Raw genomic sequence first — 22,950 nt, forward strand, 5'->3', positions numbered from 1 at the left:
AAGGAAAGACGAGGAACCATCACAGACTAGAGGCTAAGTAGACATGGTGTATCCTAAAGTCGATCATGGAAAAGAAAAACGACATTAGTGGAAAACCTAGTGTAATCCTAATAAAGTCTAGAGTTTTGTTAATAGTAATTACCAATGTTGGTTTCTTAACAAATGTTTCGTGTTTATGTAAAATGTTAACATTGGGGTAAGGGGTATACAAGAAGCCTCTATACTGTCTCTGCAACTCTTCTGTAAATCTAAAATTATTCCTAGATAAGTTTTTAAAATTTGAACATAAAAACTGCTTCTACTGATTTTTGTACATAATTTATGACCATGAATTAAATATTTTACAAAGACATTGACTTTGTCCTCTTGAGAAAGCCAATACTGCCAAGAAAATCCATGAATTTATTACATGTTTAAAGTTACCTGGTCAAGTAATACAACTGGAGCCCAGTTTGCTTACTTAGCCCTGAGGGATACACTTGCCTTGTCTAATAGAGGACACATCTATTAGCAGAATAGCTGCTACCATCTCAGTCTGGGAAGCCATCAGGTTCTCAGCGATAACATATATTCAAAGTGAGGAATGTGGCCCTTTTTCCAGAACATATTTTTCATTCATCCCAATTCTGCCTGTATTGATTTAGAAAGAACCACTTCTGCTGGTGCTGTCTTTCTCTGACTTTCCAAGCAGTTCATCTTAATAACTTTGGCCAGAGGTTACCCAAAAGATATACATGGCTAGGGAAAGTCGACAGCCAGTGATAAGCAAAGAATGGTAGAGGAACACAGCTGAGCTTTCCAAGGGGTTGAAAAGCTTTCAATCCTCACAGACATTTTCAGAGGCAGTTGAAGTTCTGGGATTTGCTCTTAAACATCTGTTAATAATTTTCCATAAAAGATAGTTCTTTGGATCCTGCTTTTCCATCCCTTTTGACTCCACAGTTAAAGACTTAAAAAACCCAACAATATCAAGAACAATTTTTATGAAGGCCAATATTAGTAAAAGGTTTACAGTCTTTTAAAAATATCCCAGAATCTACCAAGAGTAAGTCCTAGGGAGTAAACACCAAAGCATATAACGCATATAATGCTCTGATGTGTATATTAAACAACTTTTCATTTGTCTCATTAAATCCATCTTTTCTCCAATTTAGGCAAAGTTTATATAGCAAAATATGAAATTTGTCATGAGTGGTTCATAAAATGGGCTATGCTTCTGAATTTTGTTCACGTCACCTTCTAGGCACATATTAATACCTAAATATCCTAGTTTTGTTTCCTAAGAGGTCCCAGGAGATGGTTCCAATTTTACAAGAGGAACAGACATGTCCTTGTAACTAGTCCTGTCATTCATAGAAGTGTGGCTTATTCATATGCTCAGTGGGCTATGGAAAAACTGTTTGTGTTAATTAAAAGAGCAAAAATAAAGTCAGATCTTTCTGGGCATAAATGTATATTTTAAATTTTACAGTAAACAAACATACTTTTAAGTGAAGATTTCCCCATATTTCCAAATAAGATAATGTTGAACATACCTTACAATGAATTTTACATTTGACCTTATTTTTTGATAAATATAGTTGTGAAAATTGAGTTAGACTCTTTCTTTTAAAAAATTCTCCCTTAACATGCACCTCTTTCTGTGATTGTCAAGACAATATGGCACACTAAGGCAGCAACATCCAGGAAGATAACCTGCATTTGTTTCTTTAGTTTGAAGTTTTAATGTCAAAATAAGGTCTTAAAATAATCCTTTCACAAAAATAAGGCAGCTTTATGCTGTGAAAACATTAGCTCTTTGTCAAAGGTTATGTTCTTCTATCCTCATCTGCTGTCACCACCTGTCAGTATCTTCTTTAAAGATCAGTTTTTTCTTCGTAGCGACACCTACATGCGGCTCGTTGGCTGTCCAGGTACGGCTTACAGCCTAAATGTATAACGCTGTCAAACAAGAGCTCCACGGTGGTTTCACATGCTGCAAAGTAAGAAAGTGCCATTACTGTTAGGCAACTGCAAAGCATCACTCTCTCTTCACATATATTACATGTTTCAGCACAATGTCAGGCACAGCCTTAGTGGGCACTTACACCTATTTTAGGTGAAAGTCTTCCCAACCCTTGCAAACTAGTAGCATATATATACAAAGACTTTCTGTTTCAGCCTCTCTACCTGTATCTACTTTTTCTTTGCATGCAACTATTCAAACCAACTTTCTGTACTAGACAGTCTCTCTCAATAGCACTGATCAGTTCATCACTGTTGATTTTCCTTTTATATGAAAAATATCACTAATAGAGATGCCTGATAACACTCAAGTTTGCACTTTAAGGAAGGACTTCCAGGTGCAGAAAAAAATGAAGGTTAAAAATAGAGAAACATCAAAACATTTAATTATAGCCAATAGCTTTTAACGATCACACATGATTTAAGATGCTTAAAGTATGAAATGGACCCCAGTCTCTTTCTTTGACCAATATCCAAATTTGGCTTGGGAGGGGAGACACAGGAATCCAAGGTGTTTTTTCCTCTGGTGGGGTTTCTTAATTTTTTTGAAAGACTATAAAAAAGATAACAGATTTAACTTTTATTCTAAGAAACCTGGAACACTCAGGTAAGATTATCTTAATATACTATACTTACAGAGACATGGCACAGAGTGGCTTTTAGTTATCCAAATACTTCTAGTTTCCAATATTCATGTTAAGAAAGAAACTTTTCATTACAAAATCTTGGCATTTTCAAAGTTTTCCAAAAGGCTATGCCATTAAGGAATACAACCAACCACAGAAGTGTAAAGGTTATGATTACTAAATAGGAGACTGCAAGGAAACTGGTTTCGTCATTTAACATTAGCGTATCCTTAGGTCAGAAAACAGGAAACACATCTATCTGTGCTTCAACTGGACAACTAGTTTACCTTAGCCAAAAGCTTTCAAAGGGATTCAGAGGTTGTGAGTTCAAGCTTCACCTGGAGCAGAGATTTCCTCCTTGTTATTACTTCCTAGTTATTACTAGAATTTCAGAATAACACCTATAATATGAGACTATTTGGGGAATACTGGAATAGAACACAAGTTTTAAAGTCAGAAGTATGCAACTTGGGACAAGTTACTTCTTTCTGAACCTCAATTTCCTTCCTTTAAAAAGGGGCATAATGCCAACTAGTACTTTGGGTTTCTGTGAACATCAATGAAAACATGACTCAAGTATCTAGCACAGTATCTTACAGAAAGTGCTTAAAAATGGTAGTTTCCTTTCTTGCCCCTTCTTACTGCCCCTCCTCTTCTGATTTCAGTGTATGGTACGTTCTTTGGCTTGACAGTAAAGAAATCTTGTTGACTATTAGTACTTGTACAGCAATGTGTATTTCTACAAATATTTCATTTTATCCTTATGACAACTCTACAAGATGGGTATTACCGTTCTCATTTTATAAATGAGGACACTGAAACGCCTATTACCTTTGCTGACTTTGTTTTGTATCCCTTCACTGCAATAATCATCACCGTGAGTATGACTACATGCTGAGCCCTGTGAGTTCTCTTGGCAAATCACTGAACCTGGGGGGGGTAGTTTTGAGGACCTTCCTGACACAGATACATATGAAGAGACAGAGTTAAGACTCAAATCTTCCAGAACTTCTTACTCCAAATCCAATGTGCTATACTCCGAACTTCACTGGATCCAGAATTTCAAACTTCAGGCTCTGGGTAATTAGAACTACACTACAGGGCACAAGATTTTGGATGAATTCTTCTCTAGCTCACACACCCTCCTCCCCAGGTTTCCTAACACTTCTTGCTTCTGTGATTGCAAACCATTTTAGATGGTAAAATCATTGACTTCTCAGCTCAGAAAATTGAAGGGGCTGTTTCACCATAGATAAGGTAATACATAGTGAAAGATTTCTATCGGTATATCCTGTACTAACACAAAAGCATCTAATAAAACTTCCCAGACTGCACTCATCCCCATCCCACCGAATCAGCCTTACCCTGCACATGCTGAGCTAGCCCTAGTGTTTTCTGCACATCTCGGCAAATCTTGGAGAGGCAATACTGAAACTCCTCATCACAGTCGTTTTTGCTTTTGCCGCAGGTCTCATAGCACCTGTCGTGTTGGTTGCAGCACTTTGTCAAGGAAGGGATGCCAATGTTAAGCTGAAAGAGACATTTGGATGGATGATTGCTGATGAAATTCAAACCTTCTCTGAAGTAGCGCAACAAAGAAACTTAGAAATCAAAGACAACACTGCTATATAGATAATTTCCAAAATTCGTTTCTGCCTCCAAATGCTTTCCAGGTTAGATTTCTCTCCATCACCCTCACTTGCACCCACCCATGTTACTCCATCCTCTCAGCCATGCCTCAAAGCTCCCTGTTTTGCAATGTTAGAGAATTCACAGTCATTTGCCGGTAGCAAACGCAACTTCCAATTGTCCAAAACACAAAACATAATTTTAAGAATAGAAAGATAAAGCTAGGAGCTTTAGAAGACTTTTGCAGGGGTTATGCAAGTATGATTTTTGGATATTCCCAAGTATTTTGTGCCTCCTCCTTCAATAAAATGTACTTTATATGAAATGTCACCAACAACTTCTAAGCTCCTACAACTCAAACTTTATTTTTGGTTTTTATGGTTTAATCTTTAAGTGTTCATCCATTCCCTAAAGACATTATTCCTTCGAATACGGAATTATCTTTAACTATTTTAAATAACTTTATATGCAAAACCCTTGTGTCTAGGAATCACTTTCATAAAACATTTTTCTCCCACAATACTGGCTCAGATTCAGCCTCCCTTACAACAAACACACAGCTATCCCACTTAGCCTAGTTTTAATATAGAAAATATTATGCTTTCCTGTACTTTTTCATCCTAAGTAGTGTTACTTCTATACTCTAAACTTTCAGTCATATTTGTGACATGAGGAAATATCATTTAAATGGTATTAACATCTACAAGATTAAAAAATAAAACATGACTTTTACTCCATTTAGTTTCATTAGGACTTATTAAATGTGTTTTAGCTATAAAAGAATATAACAAACCTGATCACTATTACAAAAAACAAACTTATTTCTGAGCCTGAGAACATACTGATGGTTTATCAAGAGTATTACGTAGCCTACCAATCATAAAACCTTATCAAATAAAAAATGATATTTACATGAACACCGAACAGTGGGGAGCCACATCCATTCGGCGGGGAGGGTTTATATCCGTAACGTGGAACAGGCTTAGATCCTATAAAATATAAAAGGTATCATAATTAATTTTCAAATATGCTAGAGAATACATACACAAAAAGGTCTACAATGTGCTAGACTAGCCCTGGAAATATTTACTATTTGGATGCTAACATAAGTGAATATGTGTTTATTCGGATGAGCATTAAAAATGCTAATTTGTCTACTGAATTATTTTTATTTCTCCTGAAGCAAAATATGTACAAACGTGTACATGTACGCATAGATGGCAGTTCATAAAATATTACGGTGGTTCATAAAATGTAATTATATTTGCAAGCCTACACCATACAAACATGTGAATCCTTATTCTGGACTTCTGTCGATTTCAGAGGTTACATGCCAGACTGGGTCCATATATATGAAACATAAATCCACACCATTTTCCTGTACATTCTAATGCTTATATATTTAGGTTAAAACCTACAGGGCAAGAACTGTATCTTCCCAACCTCAGCCAACCCTCCATTGTACACAAACCTCAATAACCATTAACTAGAGCCTAAAGCTAAGGAAGACAAGGTCATCTGATCATTTAATTACTTTAATATCATTATAAGACATTACAGGACCATTCTAGCCCAGACTCCAACCAACCATTTCACAAATATACTCCTCTGCCATCTAAGGAAAAAGGCAAGAAACAAAGATAGCTTGGTAAACTATTACTCCAGTTATACTCTCCTTAATAGCACCAATAGTTCAGTAACAAGGAGAAAGATGACATTATCAAAGCAATCTTAAATGTTGGAAGATACTCCAGAAATATCTCTCCTCATGTAATACAGAAATCACTTCAATATACCGAAGAGTTTTTGAATGTTTCCCACAATCCTATAGTGTCAGGAAACAGCCTACTCCATTGTGGACTGGCATTAACTGTTGAGTTCTTTCTTCTCTTTTTTGCGTAAATTCCACCTGTAAGCAATCCTCTGCCCTCTGGGGGACACAAAGCCACCCAATTCCCTATTTTACATGATAATCCTGTCACACACCTGGGGCTACCATTTATCTTCCACAAATAAAATATCCCCAGTTATTCCAAATACCACCCCACATTTGGATACTTCGGAGAGACACAAAGTATTCCACCAACTTTCATTCAATTAACATTTATAACTAGGAGACTTTAAGGTAAGTTTGCCTTCCAAAAGTAAAGTGAGGAAGAAAAAAAGCAACCCTTCCAGTAATCAGCCATCAAAGTAAGTAATCCACTCAAAGTAATGAACTAAAAATGGTTTAAGGGCGCTGCTAAGACTCACATGCTCAACTGAGGTGACCAAGTAGAGCCTCAAGAGAGCATAACTTCATGGAGATATAAAGTTCCACCCAGTCTGAAGAACAATGTGTACAAAAGGGAATCGTTATGATGGATCTAGCAAAGAGGAGGCCAATGACAGAAGTTTCTCTAGCACTGTCCAAGAGGAGGGCTGTTCCTGGGCCCTTGGAAGATGAAGGTAGATGCCTCAGGCTATCACAGGTGAGTCACTGTGATCCTTCAACTCCTGCTTTTAGTCCTTCACTCTTAAGAAAACTCTTTACGATTTCGCATTCCACTCTAAAGGGGCTACAGAGAGAGGATATTCTAACTATCAATACTTGGATATCTAATGGGCACCTCAAACTTAAGGTGTACCTCCTGCCATTCACCCCCAAACCTGCTCCATCCACAGTTCCCTCTTCTCAGGTAATAGAAATCCATCCTTCCAGGTGCTCAGGGAAAAAACCTCAGCCATCTTTAACTCTCTCATTTTCTTATATCCCACATCCAATTCAACAGCATATCCTGTTGACTCTACCTTCAAAATATTCAGAATCTAACCACTTCTCACCACCTCCACTGCTACCATCCTGCTCCAAGTCACCATGGATTACTGCCATAACCCAACTAGTCTTTTTGGTTTCCCCACCCAACACCACCTCCAGCTATGGTCCAATCTCAACACTGAACCTGAGTGATCCTATTAAAATATATGTTAGATTAAGTCTTTGCTCTGCCAAAACCCCTCCAATGGCTTCTCATTTTATTCAGAATAAAAGCTGGGACTTCCCTGGTGGTCCAGTGGTTAAAACTCTGCACTTCCACTGAGGGGTGCGTGGGTTCGAACCCTGGTTGGGGAACTAAGATCCTATATGCCATGCTGCACAGCCAGAAAAAAAAAAAAAAAAAAAGAAAAAAGTCAAAAGTCCTTTCATTGTCTATAAGCCCTATATAATGGCATCTCCGACCTCATCTCCTTACTGTTCTCTCTCCTCTTCCTTCCTTCCTCACTCCATCCCATCACATCTGACCTCTTTGCTGGGCCACAGACACTCCAGGTCTGCTCTTGCCTTAGTGTCACTGAAGCTGCTGTTTTTCTATGTGGATACTCTTCCTCCTGACATCTACATACTTCTTCATGTTCAAGGCCTTTTCTGACCATACCATTGGTAGCACATATGACCTTCTAACATATTACTAACCTATTTTGTTTATTATCTGTCACCCCATATTAAAATATAAACTCTTTGAGGGCAGGGATTTTTGTCTATTTTGTACCCCCAACGCATAGTGCAATGTCTGGCATATAGTTAGGTTCTCAATAAATATTTGTTGATGAATGAATGAATGAAGAAGACTTGGAAGCCTAATATTCATGGCAGTTATAATACTCATTATAAATAAACTGGTACTGCTGTTTACCCTTCAGTCTCTTTTGAGTTTGGTGAGCATTCATCAGCCTCCAAAGACTGATCACTTCTAGTTTGTCACATCCAGAATGTGGCACCCCAAACTGAACACCATTAGGAATGATGGGTCTATTTTGAGCTGGATAAACTACTTGTATTAATATAACCTAAGACAGCATATGTTTCAGCTATGTCTCAGTGCTAAAATACAGCACAGGACTTCCCTGGTGGCACAGTGGCTAAGAATCCACCTGCCAATGCAGGGGACACGGGTTTGAGGCCTGGTCTGGGAAGATCCCACATGCCGCAGAGCAATGAAGCCCGTGTGCCACAACTACTGAGCCTGCACTCTAGAGCCTGTGAGCCACAACTACTGAGCTTGTACTCTAGGGCCTGTGAGCCACAACTACTGAGCCCGCACGGCACAACTACTGAAGCCCATGCACCTAGAGCCCGTGCTCCGCAACAAGAAGCCACCACAATGAGAAGCCCGCGCACCGCAGCGAAAAGTAGCCCCCGCTTGCCGTAACTAGAGAAAGCCCACGTGCAGCAATGAAGACCCAATGCAGCCAAAAAATAAATAAATTTTAAAAAATAAAATAAAATACAGCACAATAACAGTAGAAAAAAGGTTTTTTTCTAAAATGAACTTTTTAACATCTACTGCTAGAGGCTCAGCACTTCTGCCATTTAATTTTTGAGCCTAAAACACTAGGTTATAAAACTCTTATCTTGTTAGTTTTAGTTCATCATTCAGGACTGTTAAGCAGATTTTAAATCTAGAGGTATTCACCCAGTGTTACTTGTTATACCCAGATATTCACAAACTTGAGACACTGATTTAACCAGGACAGAGATCTGCAACACCCTGCTAGAGATGAGCCCTCTCTACAAGAAGCCATGACGTCATTAACCCAACCCTTTGGGTAGACCACTTAGCCAGTTGTGATTTCACCTAAAACAAGTTCTATCCAGCCTACACTTCTCATGGGAGTATCATGAGAGACTAGGCATCTGATCTACCCTACCATGCTAGAAACCTCTTCACTGAAAGGGAGGAAGGCTGAATCAGCATTATATCCTTGGGGAAGCCATTCTAGCCCCTTGAAGTTTTCTCTTGTCAAGGGTTTTAACAACCAACCGTCTAAAATGTTTAGAAACTCATGTAGCAAGAGATACTAAGCAGTGAGTCACATTTATAGTCTGAAAAAAGTACAATAAATATGCCAAAGAGTGTTCAAAAAGTCTGGAAACAGAAAAAATATTTTATTTAATATACATATTTTTTTCAGGTTAACAACTGGACTTTTTGCTTTAAATTAAGAAGCATATCACCTTAAAAGGTGCCTGGAGATTGAAGCAACACATATCAGGCATATTACTTGAAAATCTAACCACCAAGCTGTTTATCCTGTTTCCAACTTTGTGGATACCCTGTACACTACCCCTGCCAGTCTCCAGATTTCTGGTACTTATCTCTTTTCTATGAGGATCAAAGATTACCACCCTCAGACAACTGATAGGGGCCTAGAGTTTTAAAGGCATGTGGATGTCTAATCTCTTCTTCTCAAGTGTCTGCTTTTTTTTTTTTTTTTAACCAGAAAGTTATTTCTCTCAATGTTATACAACAGTAGCACTTCTATTTTCCCTTCCCTTTGTTTTTTATATAAACCCATACACTTTTCTTCGATTTTGAGTCTATAAAAACATTTCTGAACATTCTGATGTGTACAATAATAGTGATACATACCTGTGTGCATATGTATTGATATATACAGACGTTACCTCATTTTGTAAAAGATAATTACCTTTGAACGGGAGAACGATTAGAAGCAAATGAAGTCAGGGAAAACAAAACAAAATATACTTACTATAAGAGAATAAAGAGGAAAAGAGTACAGAGAAAATCAGCTGGCAAAAATGAGAATGGAGGCAAGGATGGAAGTAGTAGTCATCTCAAACAGGGCTAGTGCTTAAAACTGTCCTAAGAGAGGAGCTGCTAAAATGGAGTAATAAAGAACCTAGATCTACTGTATGTGAAATACTAGACAATAACACCATGAAATAAGTGCTGGTAAAACTGGCTCTCCAGTGTAAGTGGAAAAAGGGGCATGTGTTTCTTTTTTGTTTCTTTTGAAGGAACCTACTAATATCAGTTCCTCAGAGAGGCCTTTCTTACTCACTCTATTTAGAATAGTGCCCCTTCACTTTTATATCCATTCCATACACCCATGGTTGGCTTTATTTTTCTTTCTAACATTTATTAACCAAATTAACATAATTAGTTTCTATGGAGACAGCAATTTTGTCTTGCTCACCTAGAAGATGCCTGGCACAAAGTGGGTGCACAGGAAATCACCGGATGAAAAAATGAGAAACATTCCTTGCTGAAATTAAAATATTCTTTATCCACAGCAAAACATAAAACAAAACAAAACCAAAACAAAACAACCGCCCCCCAAAAAAAACCCAGAAAATTGAACTAGTTTCCTGAAATTTTTTTAAGTGTTTTAAATTCTAAATTCATCTTTATGTTGAAATAATTATTTCTGAGCAACTTACATAGAAGGTTGTTTATTTAAGATTAAGTGGATATGGCGAAGGCTGAGAGGAGTGAGGACAAGGTGGCGGAGCAGAAGGATCTGAGCTCAGCCCCTCTCATGAAAACACCAAAATCACAACTAACTGCTGAACAACCATTGAAAAGGACTGGAACCTACCAAAAACGATATTCTACTCCCAAAGACAAAGAAACCACAAGAAGGTGGTAGGAGGGTGCATTTGCCATACAGTCAAATCCCATACCTGCCAGGTGGATGACCGACAAATTGGAAAATAATTATATCACAGAGGTTCTCCCACATAAGAGTTCTGAGCCCCAGGTCAGGCTCCCCAGTCGGGGGGTGTGGCATCAGGAGGAGAAACCCCCAGAGCATTGTGCTTTGAAGGTCAGGGGGGCTTGACTGCAGGAAATCAACAGGATGGGAGAAAACAGAAAGGCCTCTCTTGGAGGACACACACAAGGCCCTGGGTGCATCGGGACCCAGGGGAAAAAGCAGTGACTTCATAGGACCAGACCTACCTGCTGATCTTGGAGGGTCTCCTGGGGAGACGGGGGGCACTTATGGCTCACTATGGGGACAAGGACACTGGCAGCAGAGTTATTTGGAAGTACTCGCTGGCATGAGCTGTCGTGGAGACCACCATTTTGATGCCAAGACCTGGCTCCACCCTTCCCCGTGCTGGGAAGCCTCAGGCCAAACAACCAACAACGAAGGAACACAGCCCCACCAATCAGCAGACAAGCTACTTAAAGTCTTCTTGAGCCCACAGCCACCTCTAAACACACTGCTTGACATGGCCCTGCCCGCCAGAGGGACAACACCAAGCTCCACCCACCAGTGGCACCAGTCCCTCCACCAGGAAGCCTGCACATGCCTCTTAGACCACCCTCACCCACAGAAGAGAAAGAGAAACTACAATCCTGCAGCCTGTGGGACCGCAAACACAGAGAGTTAGACAAAATGAGACGGCAGAGGAGTATGTTCCAAACAAAGGAAAAGATAAAACTCCTGAAGAACTAAGTGAAGTGGAGATAAGCAATCTACCTGAAAAACAATTCAGAGTAATGATAGTAAAGATGATCCAAGATCTCAGAAAAAGAATGGAGGCACAGATCGAGGATGTACAAGAAATGTTTAACAGAGAGCTAGAAGAATTAAAGTACAGAGTTCAACAATACAATAAATGCAATAAAAAATACATTAGAAGGAATCAAGAGCAGAACAAATGAAGCAGAAGAACGGATAAGTGAGCTGGAAGACAGAATGGTGGAAATCACTGCCATGGAACAGAATAAAGAAAAAAGAATGAAAAGAAATGAGGACAGTCTCAGAGACCTCTGAGACAACATTAAATGCACCAACATTCACACTGTAGGGATTCCAGAAAGAGAAAAGAGACAGAAAGAGTCTGAGAAAATACTTGAAGAGATAATAGCTGAAAACTTCCCTAACATGGGAAAGGAAACAGTCACCCAAGTCCAGGAAGTGCAGAGAGTCCCATACAGGATCACCCAAAGAGGAACACACCGAGACACATATTAATCAAACTGACAAAAATTAAAGACAAAGAGAAAATATTAAGAGCAACAAGGGAAAAGCAACAAATAACATACAAAGGAATCCCCATAAGGTTATCAGATGATTTTTCAGCAGAAACTCTGCAGACCAGAAGGGAGTGGCACAATATATTTAAAATGATGAAAGGGAAAAACCTACAACCAAGAATACTCTACCCAGCAAGGCTCTCATTTAGATTTGAGGAAGAAATCAAAAGCTTTACAGACAAGCAAAAGCTAAGAGAATTCAGCACCACCAAATCAGCTTTACAACAAATGCTAAAGGAACTTCTCTAGGTGGAAAAAAAAAAAGCCACAACTAGAAACAAGAAAATTATGAGTGGGAAAGCGCACCAGTAAAGGCAAACACACCGTAAAGACAGAAAATCATCCACACACAAATAAGATATCAAAACCAGCAATCGTGGGGCTTCCCTGGTGGCACAGTGGTTAAGAATCCACCTGCCAATGAAGGGGACATGAGTTCAAGCCCTGGTCCGGGAAGATCCCACATGACGCAGAGCAACTAAGCCCGTGCGCCACAGCTACTGAGCATGTGCTCTAGAGCGCCCGAGCCACAACTACTGAAGCCCACGCACCTAGAGCCCGTGCTCCACAACAAGAGAAGCCACCACAATGAGAAGCCCGCACACTGCAATGAAGAGTAGCACCCACTCACTGCAACTAGATAAATCCCGTGCGCAGCAACAAAGACCCAACACAGCCAAAAATAAATTAAAAGAAAAAAACAAAAAAACCCAGCAATCATGAGAAGAGGAGAGTACAAATGCAGGATATGAGAAATGCATTTGAAATTAAGAGACCAACAACTTACAACAATCTGGTATATGTATAGACTGCTATAGCAAAACCTCACGGTAACCACAAACCAAAAATCTACAATAGATAGACACACACAGACAAAATAGGAATCCAAACACAACATTAAAGACAGTCATCAAGTCACAAGACAGGAGAACAAAAAGGAAGGGAAGAAAAAAGACCTACAAAAACAAATCGAAAACAATTAACAAAACGGCAGTAAGAACATAGATATCGATAATTACCTTAAATGTAGACGAATTAAATGCTCCAATCAAAAGACACAGACTGGCTGAATGAATACAAAAACAAGACCCATGAATATGCTGTCTACTAGAGGCCCACTTCAGATCTAGGGACACACACAAAGTGAGGAGATGGAAAAAGGTATTCCATGCAAATGGAAATCAAAAGAAAATGGGAGTAGCAATACTCATATCAGACAAAACAGACTTTAAAGACTGTTACAAGAGACAAAGAAGGGCACTACATAATGATGAAGGGAGCAATCCAAGAAGAAGATATAACAATTATAAATATATATGCATGCAACGTAGGAGCACCCCAATATATAAGAGAAATGCTAACAGCCATAAAAGAAGAAATCAACAGTAACAGAATAATAGTGGGGGACTTTGACACCCCACTTACATCAATGGACAGATCATCCAGACAGAAAGTCAATAAGGAAACACAGGCCTTCAATGATACATTAGACCAGATGGACTTAATTGATATTTATAGAGCATTCCATCCAAAAGCAGCAGAATACACATTCCTTTCAAGTGCACAAGAAACATTCTCCAGGATAGATCACATGCTGGGGCCTAAAGCAAGCCTTGGTAAATTTAAGAAAACTGAAATCATATCAAGCATCTTTTCTGACAAACGATGAGATTAGAAATCAACTACAAGAAAAAAATTGTAAAAAACACAAACATGTGGAGGGTAAGCAATATGTTACTAGACAACCAATGAATCACTGAAGAAATCAAAGAGGAAATCAAAAACTACTTACAGACATTATGAAATTATATTAATATAATTATATGAAGTTATACCTATTGGTTTATACTAAAGAAGACTATGACCACTAAAAAAAAAAAAAAAAAAAAAAAAAAAACCTACAGACAAATGAAAACAAAAATATGATCCAAAACCTATGGGACACAGCAAAAGCAGTTCTAAGAGGGAAGTTTATAGCAATACAATCTTACCTCAGGAAACAAGAAAAATCACAAAGAAACAACCTAAACTTACACCTAAAGCAACCAGAGAAAGAAGAACAAACAACCCAATGTTAGCAGAAGGAAAGAAATCATAAAGATCAGAGCAAAAATAAATGAAATAGAGATGAAGAAAACAATAGAAAAGATCAATGAAACTAAAGGCTGGTTCTTTGAAAAGATAAACAAAATTGATAAACCTTTAGCCAGACTCATCAAGAAAAAAAAGGAGAGGGCTCAACTCAATAAAATGAGAAATGAAAAAGGAGAAGTTACAACTGACACCACAGAAATACAAAGGATCATAAGAGACTACTACAAGCAACTATATGCCAATAAAATGGACAAATTCTTAGAAAGGTACAATCTCCCAAAACTGAACCAGGAAGAAATAGAAAATATGAACAGACCAATCACAAGCACTGAAATTGAAACTGTGATTAAAAATCTCCCAACAAACAAAAGTCCAGGACCAGATGGCTTCACAGGCGAATTCTATCAAACATTTAGAGAAGAGTTAACACCTATCCTCCTGCAACTATTTCCAAAATTGCAGAGGAAGGAACACTTCTAAACTCATTCTACGAGGCCACCATCACCTTGATACCAAAACCAGACAAAGATACCACAAAAAAAGAAAATTGCAGGCCAATATCACTGATGAACATAGATGTAAAAATCCTCAACAAAATACTAGCAAACCAAATCCAACAATATATTTGAAGGCTCATACACCATAATCAAGTGGGATTTATCCCAGGGATGCAAGGATTTTTTTAATTCCGCAAATCAATCAGTGTGATAACCACGTTAACTAACTGAAGAATAAAAACCACGTGATCATCTCAACAGACGCAGAAAAAGCTTTTGACAAAATCCAACACCCATTTGTGATAAAAGCTCTCCAGAAAGTGGGTATAGAGGGAACATACCTCAACATAATAAAGGCCATATATGACAAACCCACAGATGATATCATACTCAATGATGAAAAGCTAAAAGTATTTCCTCTATAATCAGGAACAAGAGAAGGATGTCCACTCTCACTACTTTTATTCAATATAGTTTTGGAAGTCCTAGCCATGGCAACCAGAGAAGAAAAAGAAATAAAAGGAATCCAAATTGGAAAAGAAGAAGTTAAACTGTCACTGTTTGCAGATGACATAATACTATACATCACAGAAAATCCTAAAGATGACACCAGAAAACTACTAGAGCTCATCAATGAATTTGGTAAAATTGCAGGATACAAAATTAATACACAGAAATCTGTTGCATTTCTATACACTAACAAAAGATCAGGAAAAGAAATGAAGAAAACAATCCCATTTACCACTGCAACAAAAAGACTACCTAGGAATAAACCTACCTACGGAAGCAAAAGATCTATTCTCTGAAAACTATAAGATGCTGATGAAAGAAATTGAAGATGACACAAACAGATGGAAAAATATACCATGTTCTTGATTGGAAGAATCAATATTGTCAAAATGACTACACTACCCAAGGTAATCTACAGATTCAATGCAATCCCTATCAAATTACCAACAGCATTTTTCACGGAACTAGAATAATTCTAAAATTTGTATGGAAACACAAAAGACTCTCAATAGCCAAAGCAATACTGAGAAATAAAAACGGAGCTGGAGGAATCAGGCTTCCTGAGTTCAGACTATACTCTAAAGCTACAGTATTCAAAACACTATGGTACTGGCACAAAGACTTATAGATCAATGTAACAGGACAGAAAGCCCAGAAATAAACCTATGCCCCTACGGTCACTCTATGACAAAGGAGGCAAGGGTATACAGTGGAGAAAAGACAGTTTCTTCAATAAGTGGTGTTGGGAAAACTGGACAGCTACATGTAAAAGAATGAAATTAGAACATTCTCTAACACCATACACAAAAATAAACTCAAAATGGATTAAAGACCTATATGTAAGACTGGATACTATAAAACTTTTAGAGGAAAACATAGGCACAACACTCTTTGACATAAATTGCAGCAATATCTTTTTGGATCCACCTCCCAAAATAATGAAAATAAAACCAAAAATAAACAAATGGGATCAAATTAAACTCAAAAGCTTTTGCACAGCAAAGGAAACCATACACAAAATGAAAAGACAAGCCCCAGAATGGGAGAAAATATTTGTAAATGATGCGACCAACAAGGGATTAATCTCCAAAATATACAAACAGCTCATGCAGCTCAATAAAAAAATAGCAAACAATCCAATCAAAAACTGGGCAGAAGATCTAAATAGACATTTCTCCAAAAAGCACATGAAAAGATGCTCCACATCACTAATTATTAGAGAAATGCAAATCAAAACTACAATGAGGTATCACCTCACAGTGGTCAGAATGCTCATCATCAAAAAGTCTACAAACAATAAATGCTGGAGAGGGTGTGGAGAAAAGGGAACCCTCCTACACTGTTGGTAGAAATGTAAATCAGTACAGCCACTATGGAGAACAGTATGGAGGTTCCTTAAAAAAACTAAAAATGGATCTACCATATGATCCAGCAATCCCACTTCTGGGCACATATCCGGAGAAAACCATACTTTGAAAAGATACATGCAACCCAATGTTCACTGCAGTACTATTTACAATAGCCAAGACATGGAAGCAACCTAAATGTCCATCGACAGATGAGTGGATAAAGAAGATGTGGTACATATGTACAATGGAATATTACTCAGCCATAAAAAAGAATGAAATAATGCCATTTGCAGCAATATGGATGGACCTAGAGATTATCATACTAAGTGACAAAAGTCAGACAAAATGATACAAATGAAGTTATTTACAAAACAGAAACAGATTCACAGACTTAGAAAACAAACTTATGGTTACCAGAGGGGAAAGGTGGGGGAGGGATAAATTAGGAGGTTGGGATTAACACATACACAGTACTATATATAAAACAGATAAACAACAAGGACCTACTGTATAGCACAGGGAACTCCACTCAGTACTCTGTAATAATTTACATGGGGAAAGAATCTAAGAATAGATGTATGTATATGCGTAACTAAATCACTTTGCTGTACACCTGAAACTAACACAACACTATGAATCAACTATACTCCAATGTAAAATAAAAATTAAAAAATAAATAAAAGTTAAAAAAAAGAAAAAGTGGTTAAGTTGATATGGATACCGTGATTAAAACTGTACTCATATCATTTTAAGTGTTGTTATAAAAGGTGTTATAAGCTGCTGATCATTAAAAATATTTAGCATTTCTACTGGTGCCAGTTTTTACTAAGTGCTATGAACCGAACTGTGTCCCCGCCAAAATCATATGCTGAAGCCCTAACTCTCAATGTATTTGGTGATAGGGCCTTTGGGAGGTAATTAGGGTTAGACGAGGTCACGAGGGTAGGGCCCTCATGACAGGATTAGTACCCTTATAAGGAGACGCACCAGAGAACTTACTTTCCCTTCACCCCCTGCCCCTACCATGCAAGAAGGCAGCTGTCTGCAAGCCAGGAAGAGAGCTCTCACCACAGAAAAGTGTTGGCTAGGGCTTTCCTGGTGGTGCAGTGGTTAAGAATCCGCCTGCCAATGCAGGAGATACAGGTTCAATCCCTGGCCCAAGAAGATCCCACATGCCGCAGAGCAACCAAGCCCGTGAGCCACAACTACTGAGCCCGTGTGCCACAACTACTGAAGCCCACGTGCCTAGAGCCCGTGCTCGGCAACACGAGAAGCCACCGCAATGAGAAGCCCGCACACCGCAACGAAGAGTAACCCCCGCTCGCTGCAACTAGAGAAAGCCCTCGCGCAGCAACGAAGACCCAAAGCAGCCAAAAATAAATAAATAAATACATTAAAAAAAAAAGTGTTGGCTAAACCCTGATCTTGGACTTTCTAGCCTTCAGAACTGTAAGAAATAAACTCCTGTTGTTTACATCACCCAGTCTGTGGTATTTTATTATAGCAACCTGGGCAGACTAATACACAAAGCAAGCAAAAACTCAACAGTAGAATAAACAACATCAGAGTCAAACCAAAAATCCATGATGTGTTGGGGTCACCGTCCCCTAAAATTTGTAAGCAGAAATTACAAACTACAATATTTTAGCTTTTTTGTACAGAAAGCTAAGAAAAAAACTGAGACAGGAATAAGAGTTTTAAAAACAAACCAGGCAGTCCAGTGGTTAAGACTCTGCCCTTCCACCGCAGGGTGCGTAGGTTTGATCCCTGGTCGCGGGAGCTAAGATCCTACATGCCACAGGGTGCTGCCAAACAAAACAAAACAGAACAAAACAAAAACCAAATCCACTACATACAACTACATGGAAATACTATTCACTGATTTCACTTTTTGACTAACAGACTGCTCTTATCTTGATGCTTTATGTTTTCTCATCTGTATGGTTAGTTGAAATCTAAAGATTCTCCTGGACTGAGACAATGATACTTCTTTTCTTTGTATTTTTCTTAATTTGGTGTAAATACCTTCACAGACCAATTTCCTTCACCTGAAAGACTGAAACGGATGAGAAACATGAGGGGAAGGCTGTTGGGTCACAGAAAGATCTTATCACTGTGTTTTGTATGAAACCGTATAGAATTCCAACCTGCTTTCCCAAACACTTGAAACTTTAAATTCCTGATTATTAATCTCCAAAGGGCCCTTATGCTACTTTATTTTTCTAGTACATTCACTTTCCTATTTTCCTCAATCTCCAACACTTCTATTCCCACCTTCTCACTCAGCTGATGACCTCGATTCCTACTTCAATGAGAAAACCAAGGCAATGAGAGGATAACTTGAACACTATCCACCTAACTGGCATCTGTGCCCATATCCTCTGTGCTCTTGGCCAATCTATTTATGTACTAGAACTCACTCCTCTCACCTAAGAACATGAGTCCAATAATTCTCTTTCCTCTCTCCCTCATTAGTGTTTTTACTCTCTGCTGAATCATTCTTAAAAGCATACAAATATGCTGTTATTTTTCCTAATGAACCGAAAACTAGTTTTTCCATGATCACCCCCCCGCTCCCCACCCCGCAACCGCTTTCAGTTAATGGCAACTCCATCCTTACAATTATTCAGGCTGAAAACTTTGGAATCCTTTTTTAGTTTACTCACACCCTCCTTCTAAGCCATTAGCAAATGCTTTAGGCTCTTCCTTCAAAATACACCCCAAATCCAACCACTTCTCACCACCTTTATTGCTACCACCCTGAACAAAACTACCACGTTTGGTCTGAATTTTTGCACCCGTCACTCCGCCTCCATTCTTGCTCCCCCACCTCTCTCGACCCTTTTTATTCTGAGCACAACAGCCAAAGGGATCCTGTGAAGATATCAATTACTGAATGAATTGATGACTTATTCATAATTCTAAAAACATTTTACAAGCCAATTTTGTTTTCTATTTTTAAAGGAAATTGGAAAATTTTCTTCCTCAATCTTCTCTGCTGTCAGGGAGAAAAAAGTTAAAAGAAAAAAGCAGTGACCATTAAATTTGCCCCCCTAAGTAACTTTATTTCACTCTCCATAAAGCCTTGTTCCCACCCTAGGCAGGATGGCCAGAAGGAGCAAATCTCCATAATGCTGGCCCTTCACCAGAGCAAAGATAAGTGAATGCAACAAATCTGTGCCCTTTAATCCAACACCTCTCCCTCCGTTAAGTCTTTTTTTTAAGGCTCCCTTGACCTCTTTACTGCGACTGTTAAACACCCCTTAATCACCATGCTCCTTTAATTTTGAGACTTGTCTGTTTCTGTTTGGTTCTGATTTGGTCACTAACATTCCAGAATATAGGAAAGGTTGAGACAGTGTTCCAGGGAGACTTCTCAAGTAACAGCAATTAAAGAACAATCTTCATTATGTTGGAATTATCAACACGGTGACTTGGAACCACAGTCCTATGAGCAGACAGTACTTACGAAGTACTAAAAGATTTTCACTGAAGCATACCGTTTCCTAAATTCTCGAGTTCATTTGTGTTTTTTTAAGCTGGAGACCTTGCTCTAAACTCCAAATGGTAAATTTTGTGAGGCTTGTGGAAGAGAAGAGGATTAAGAAAAAGGAAAGATTAAAATAATATTTTTAATAAGAATAGTATCCGTTTAACTTCAGAGATATTTTAAATGTAATAAACGAAACTAAATACACTCTAGAACGCTTGACTCATAATAAATTTATGAAGACTGATCCTTCCAAGTCTTTCCTATCTCAGTAAATGGCAACTACATCCTTCCTCTGGCTCAGGCCAAAACCTTCAGAGTCATCCTTGCCTGGCATTTCAGCTCTGGTCCTTTACACTTGCTGTTCCCTCTGCCTGGATTGTTCTTTCCCTAGATCATCACAGTGCCACCTTCCCCATTTCAGATTTCTTCTCAAGTACTATCTCATCAGTGAGGCCTTCCCGCAACCTATTTAAAAGAGTAAACTAACGCCTCCCAACACCGCCACTGACGGTTCCCCTGCTGTACTGTTCTGGAATCACTGGCACACTGCAGATCTACACACACTGCAGATTTGGCTTGTTTTACTTATTCTTTAGTTTACTGTCTCTCCCCAGCAGAATGTAAGCTCCATGGACAGAAATTCTGTCAGTTTTGTTCACTGCCAAATCTCCAATCGGTACAACGTCTGACACATAGCAGGCACTCAATTATTTGTTTAATGAATGGGGATGACCAAGTAAAACTATGATATCTGCCTCAGGAAAAGCAACCATTTAATCTTCAAATTACTCACTTAACTTATTCCTCCTAACAAGCTCTACAAGGACAAAAACATCCTTCCTGATTGAACACTGGTGGTAACGTTTAGGCATACATTTAGGAAGGAATGAAATTTAGCAATTCATAGCATATAAGATATAGTTCATTCTTTACCTCCATTAACAGAAAACTAGAAATTATGACCGCATGTTGCATCACGTTTTCACATGACAGAGGTCCCTTTACAATTCACCTACGTATAGTCCAGTTTTACCTCTAAAGTCCTTTAGTTCCCTATTATTTTGAGCTGCCAAGCATTAAATTAACTAGGCCCAAACCTTGTCCACTTTTATTGGAAACATGACCTCCCAATTACTTTCTTAACATTTTGAAATTCAAAAAAGAAGCCCAAGTACTTTGTCTGAACTATTACAACATCTAAGCATTCAAAAAAGTCAAGTGCTTCAAAAGAACGATCTCTGCCTGAAATACTAAGTTATTATAACCAACAATGCCACCAAACAAGTTCTCAGATTCAAACAGAATTAAAGTTTAAAAATATGAAAAAGTAAATCAAAAGAATAATATTAATAGCAACCAACAATGAGGAGGCAGCGTCACTGGTATCTAAGGAAAGAAAATTCCTGTCAAGTACTGCTAGAATCATTTCCTAGAAGAGTTAATCAGAACTCTTTCTCAACAGTAAAGTACACCAAAAGTCTGTACAAAGGTCGCAATTTATTGTCTGTAGCTTTGCAGAAAAAAAAAAAATTTAAACCAATTCTTGAGAAAGTTAAAAAAGCATGACCTTAAAATTCCTGCTATGTTTTGCGTGTTCAGCTGACTAATTTAAAGGCGCTAAAATCAGTCTGTTTCACTCCATCCCCATGATGCTACGTCACTAACTTCTTAGGCAACTTTCACGCAATTTCAACAATAACAACAAAAGTAAATCAGACGCAACGAAAACAGAATGGAGGGTACACTCTCAGGCGATCTCTCACATTCTAACAATAGTGGCGCGAACTCGTCAGCAGGTTTCTCAATCACAAAAATGGCAAGAATCTAGCGATGGTTAAGTTTTTCCAGGGCCAGAAGACACCGTCAAGGTCTGCCTGGCATCTCACACCTCCACGACCTCGGTCCCCCCCAAAAGCCCTGAAAGCACGGGCCTCGCAGGGCCTGGGGTTCCCCTCACCGTCATTGCACTTATACTGGCAGAGCCCGTCCTCGCCTCCCAGGAGGTCCAGGGCGGCGTTCAGGTACGTGTCTATCTTGTGAACGCCGTTCCGGATGGTCTTCAGGGTGGCTCTCCAGTCGGTGGTCTGGGCCTGCTCCTGGCACCTGAAAGCGGCGGTCAGGAGGAGAAGAAGGACGGCGAGCACGGGCCGCAGGAGCAGGGCCATCCGCGCAGCGCCGGGCCGTGCCAGGCCGCACGGGTCCCCGGAGCCGCGCCCTAGGCAGCGTCCCTCGGGTCGCCCTAGGCAGCGGCGCGAGCCCGGGGCTTGGCGACGGCGGCCAGCTCCATGCCCACGCCTCCTGCCCGGCTGGGAGGCGGGCCCTCACCGCCTGCAACAAGCTCCCGCTGGGAGACAGTGCGCCGGCGGAGATCAGGGAGCGGCACACGCGCCCACCTGGGCGGGCCGCGACTCCTGTGCGCCTGCGCCAAGCGTGGTGCGTCCGAGGCGCGGGGGAGGCGGGAGCGCAGAGCGGCCGCTGCGTCCTCCCCACCCACGTGGTGGTCGCGGCGCGCCCCTGAGGCCGGCTCACCTGGCCCTCGTTAGTACTACCTTAGGGGTTGGTTGTACTAATTAAATACCCATGACGGGCCCCGTACCCCAGACAGGCAGATTAGTTCGTCCCGGTGTCAGTGGACATCGGTATTTTTTGAAAGCTCCCGGGGTAGTTGTAGGGTGCAGCCAGGTGGCGAAACCTTGTGACCTCATCTGACCTGTCGGGGTGCAGCCCAGCTACCCGAGCGACAAGCTTTTCATGGTGTAGACAACGTCAGAGAAATGAGCCAACCCCCACCCTCCCTACCCGTAATCCCCTGCAGAGAGCGCTGTTTGAAATCGTGATTCTGCAGGACACGTGGGCCGAACGCGCATCTCACCTCCTCGGGCTCTCATCCGGTCCTCCGGAACCGCGGTGGCCGCGGTT

The 22,950-nt window shown here is 39.7% G+C and overlaps 1 protein-coding gene across 1 annotated transcript; it reads right to left on the reverse strand.

Annotated features, from left to right (window-relative positions):
* Nucleotides 1-1,436: 1,436 nt before the first annotated feature.
* On the reverse strand, nt 1,437-22,445 carry PLA2G12A (phospholipase A2 group XIIA). Its single transcript, XM_068543298.1, has 4 exons — nt 21,989-22,445; nt 5,172-5,248; nt 3,995-4,160; nt 1,437-1,975 (listed from the first exon to the last, which is right to left on the reverse strand). The coding sequence occupies exons 1-4, from the start codon at nt 22,194-22,196 to the stop codon at nt 1,857-1,859; spliced, it is 570 nt and encodes a 189-aa protein (XP_068399399.1). The 5' UTR covers nt 22,197-22,445; the 3' UTR covers nt 1,437-1,856.
* Nucleotides 22,446-22,950: the final 505 nt, after the last annotated feature.

Source organism: Eschrichtius robustus, chromosome 4 (assembly GCF_028021215.1).
Source record: "Eschrichtius robustus isolate mEscRob2 chromosome 4, mEscRob2.pri, whole genome shotgun sequence".
Classification (NCBI taxonomy): domain Eukaryota; kingdom Metazoa; phylum Chordata; class Mammalia; order Artiodactyla; family Eschrichtiidae; genus Eschrichtius; species Eschrichtius robustus.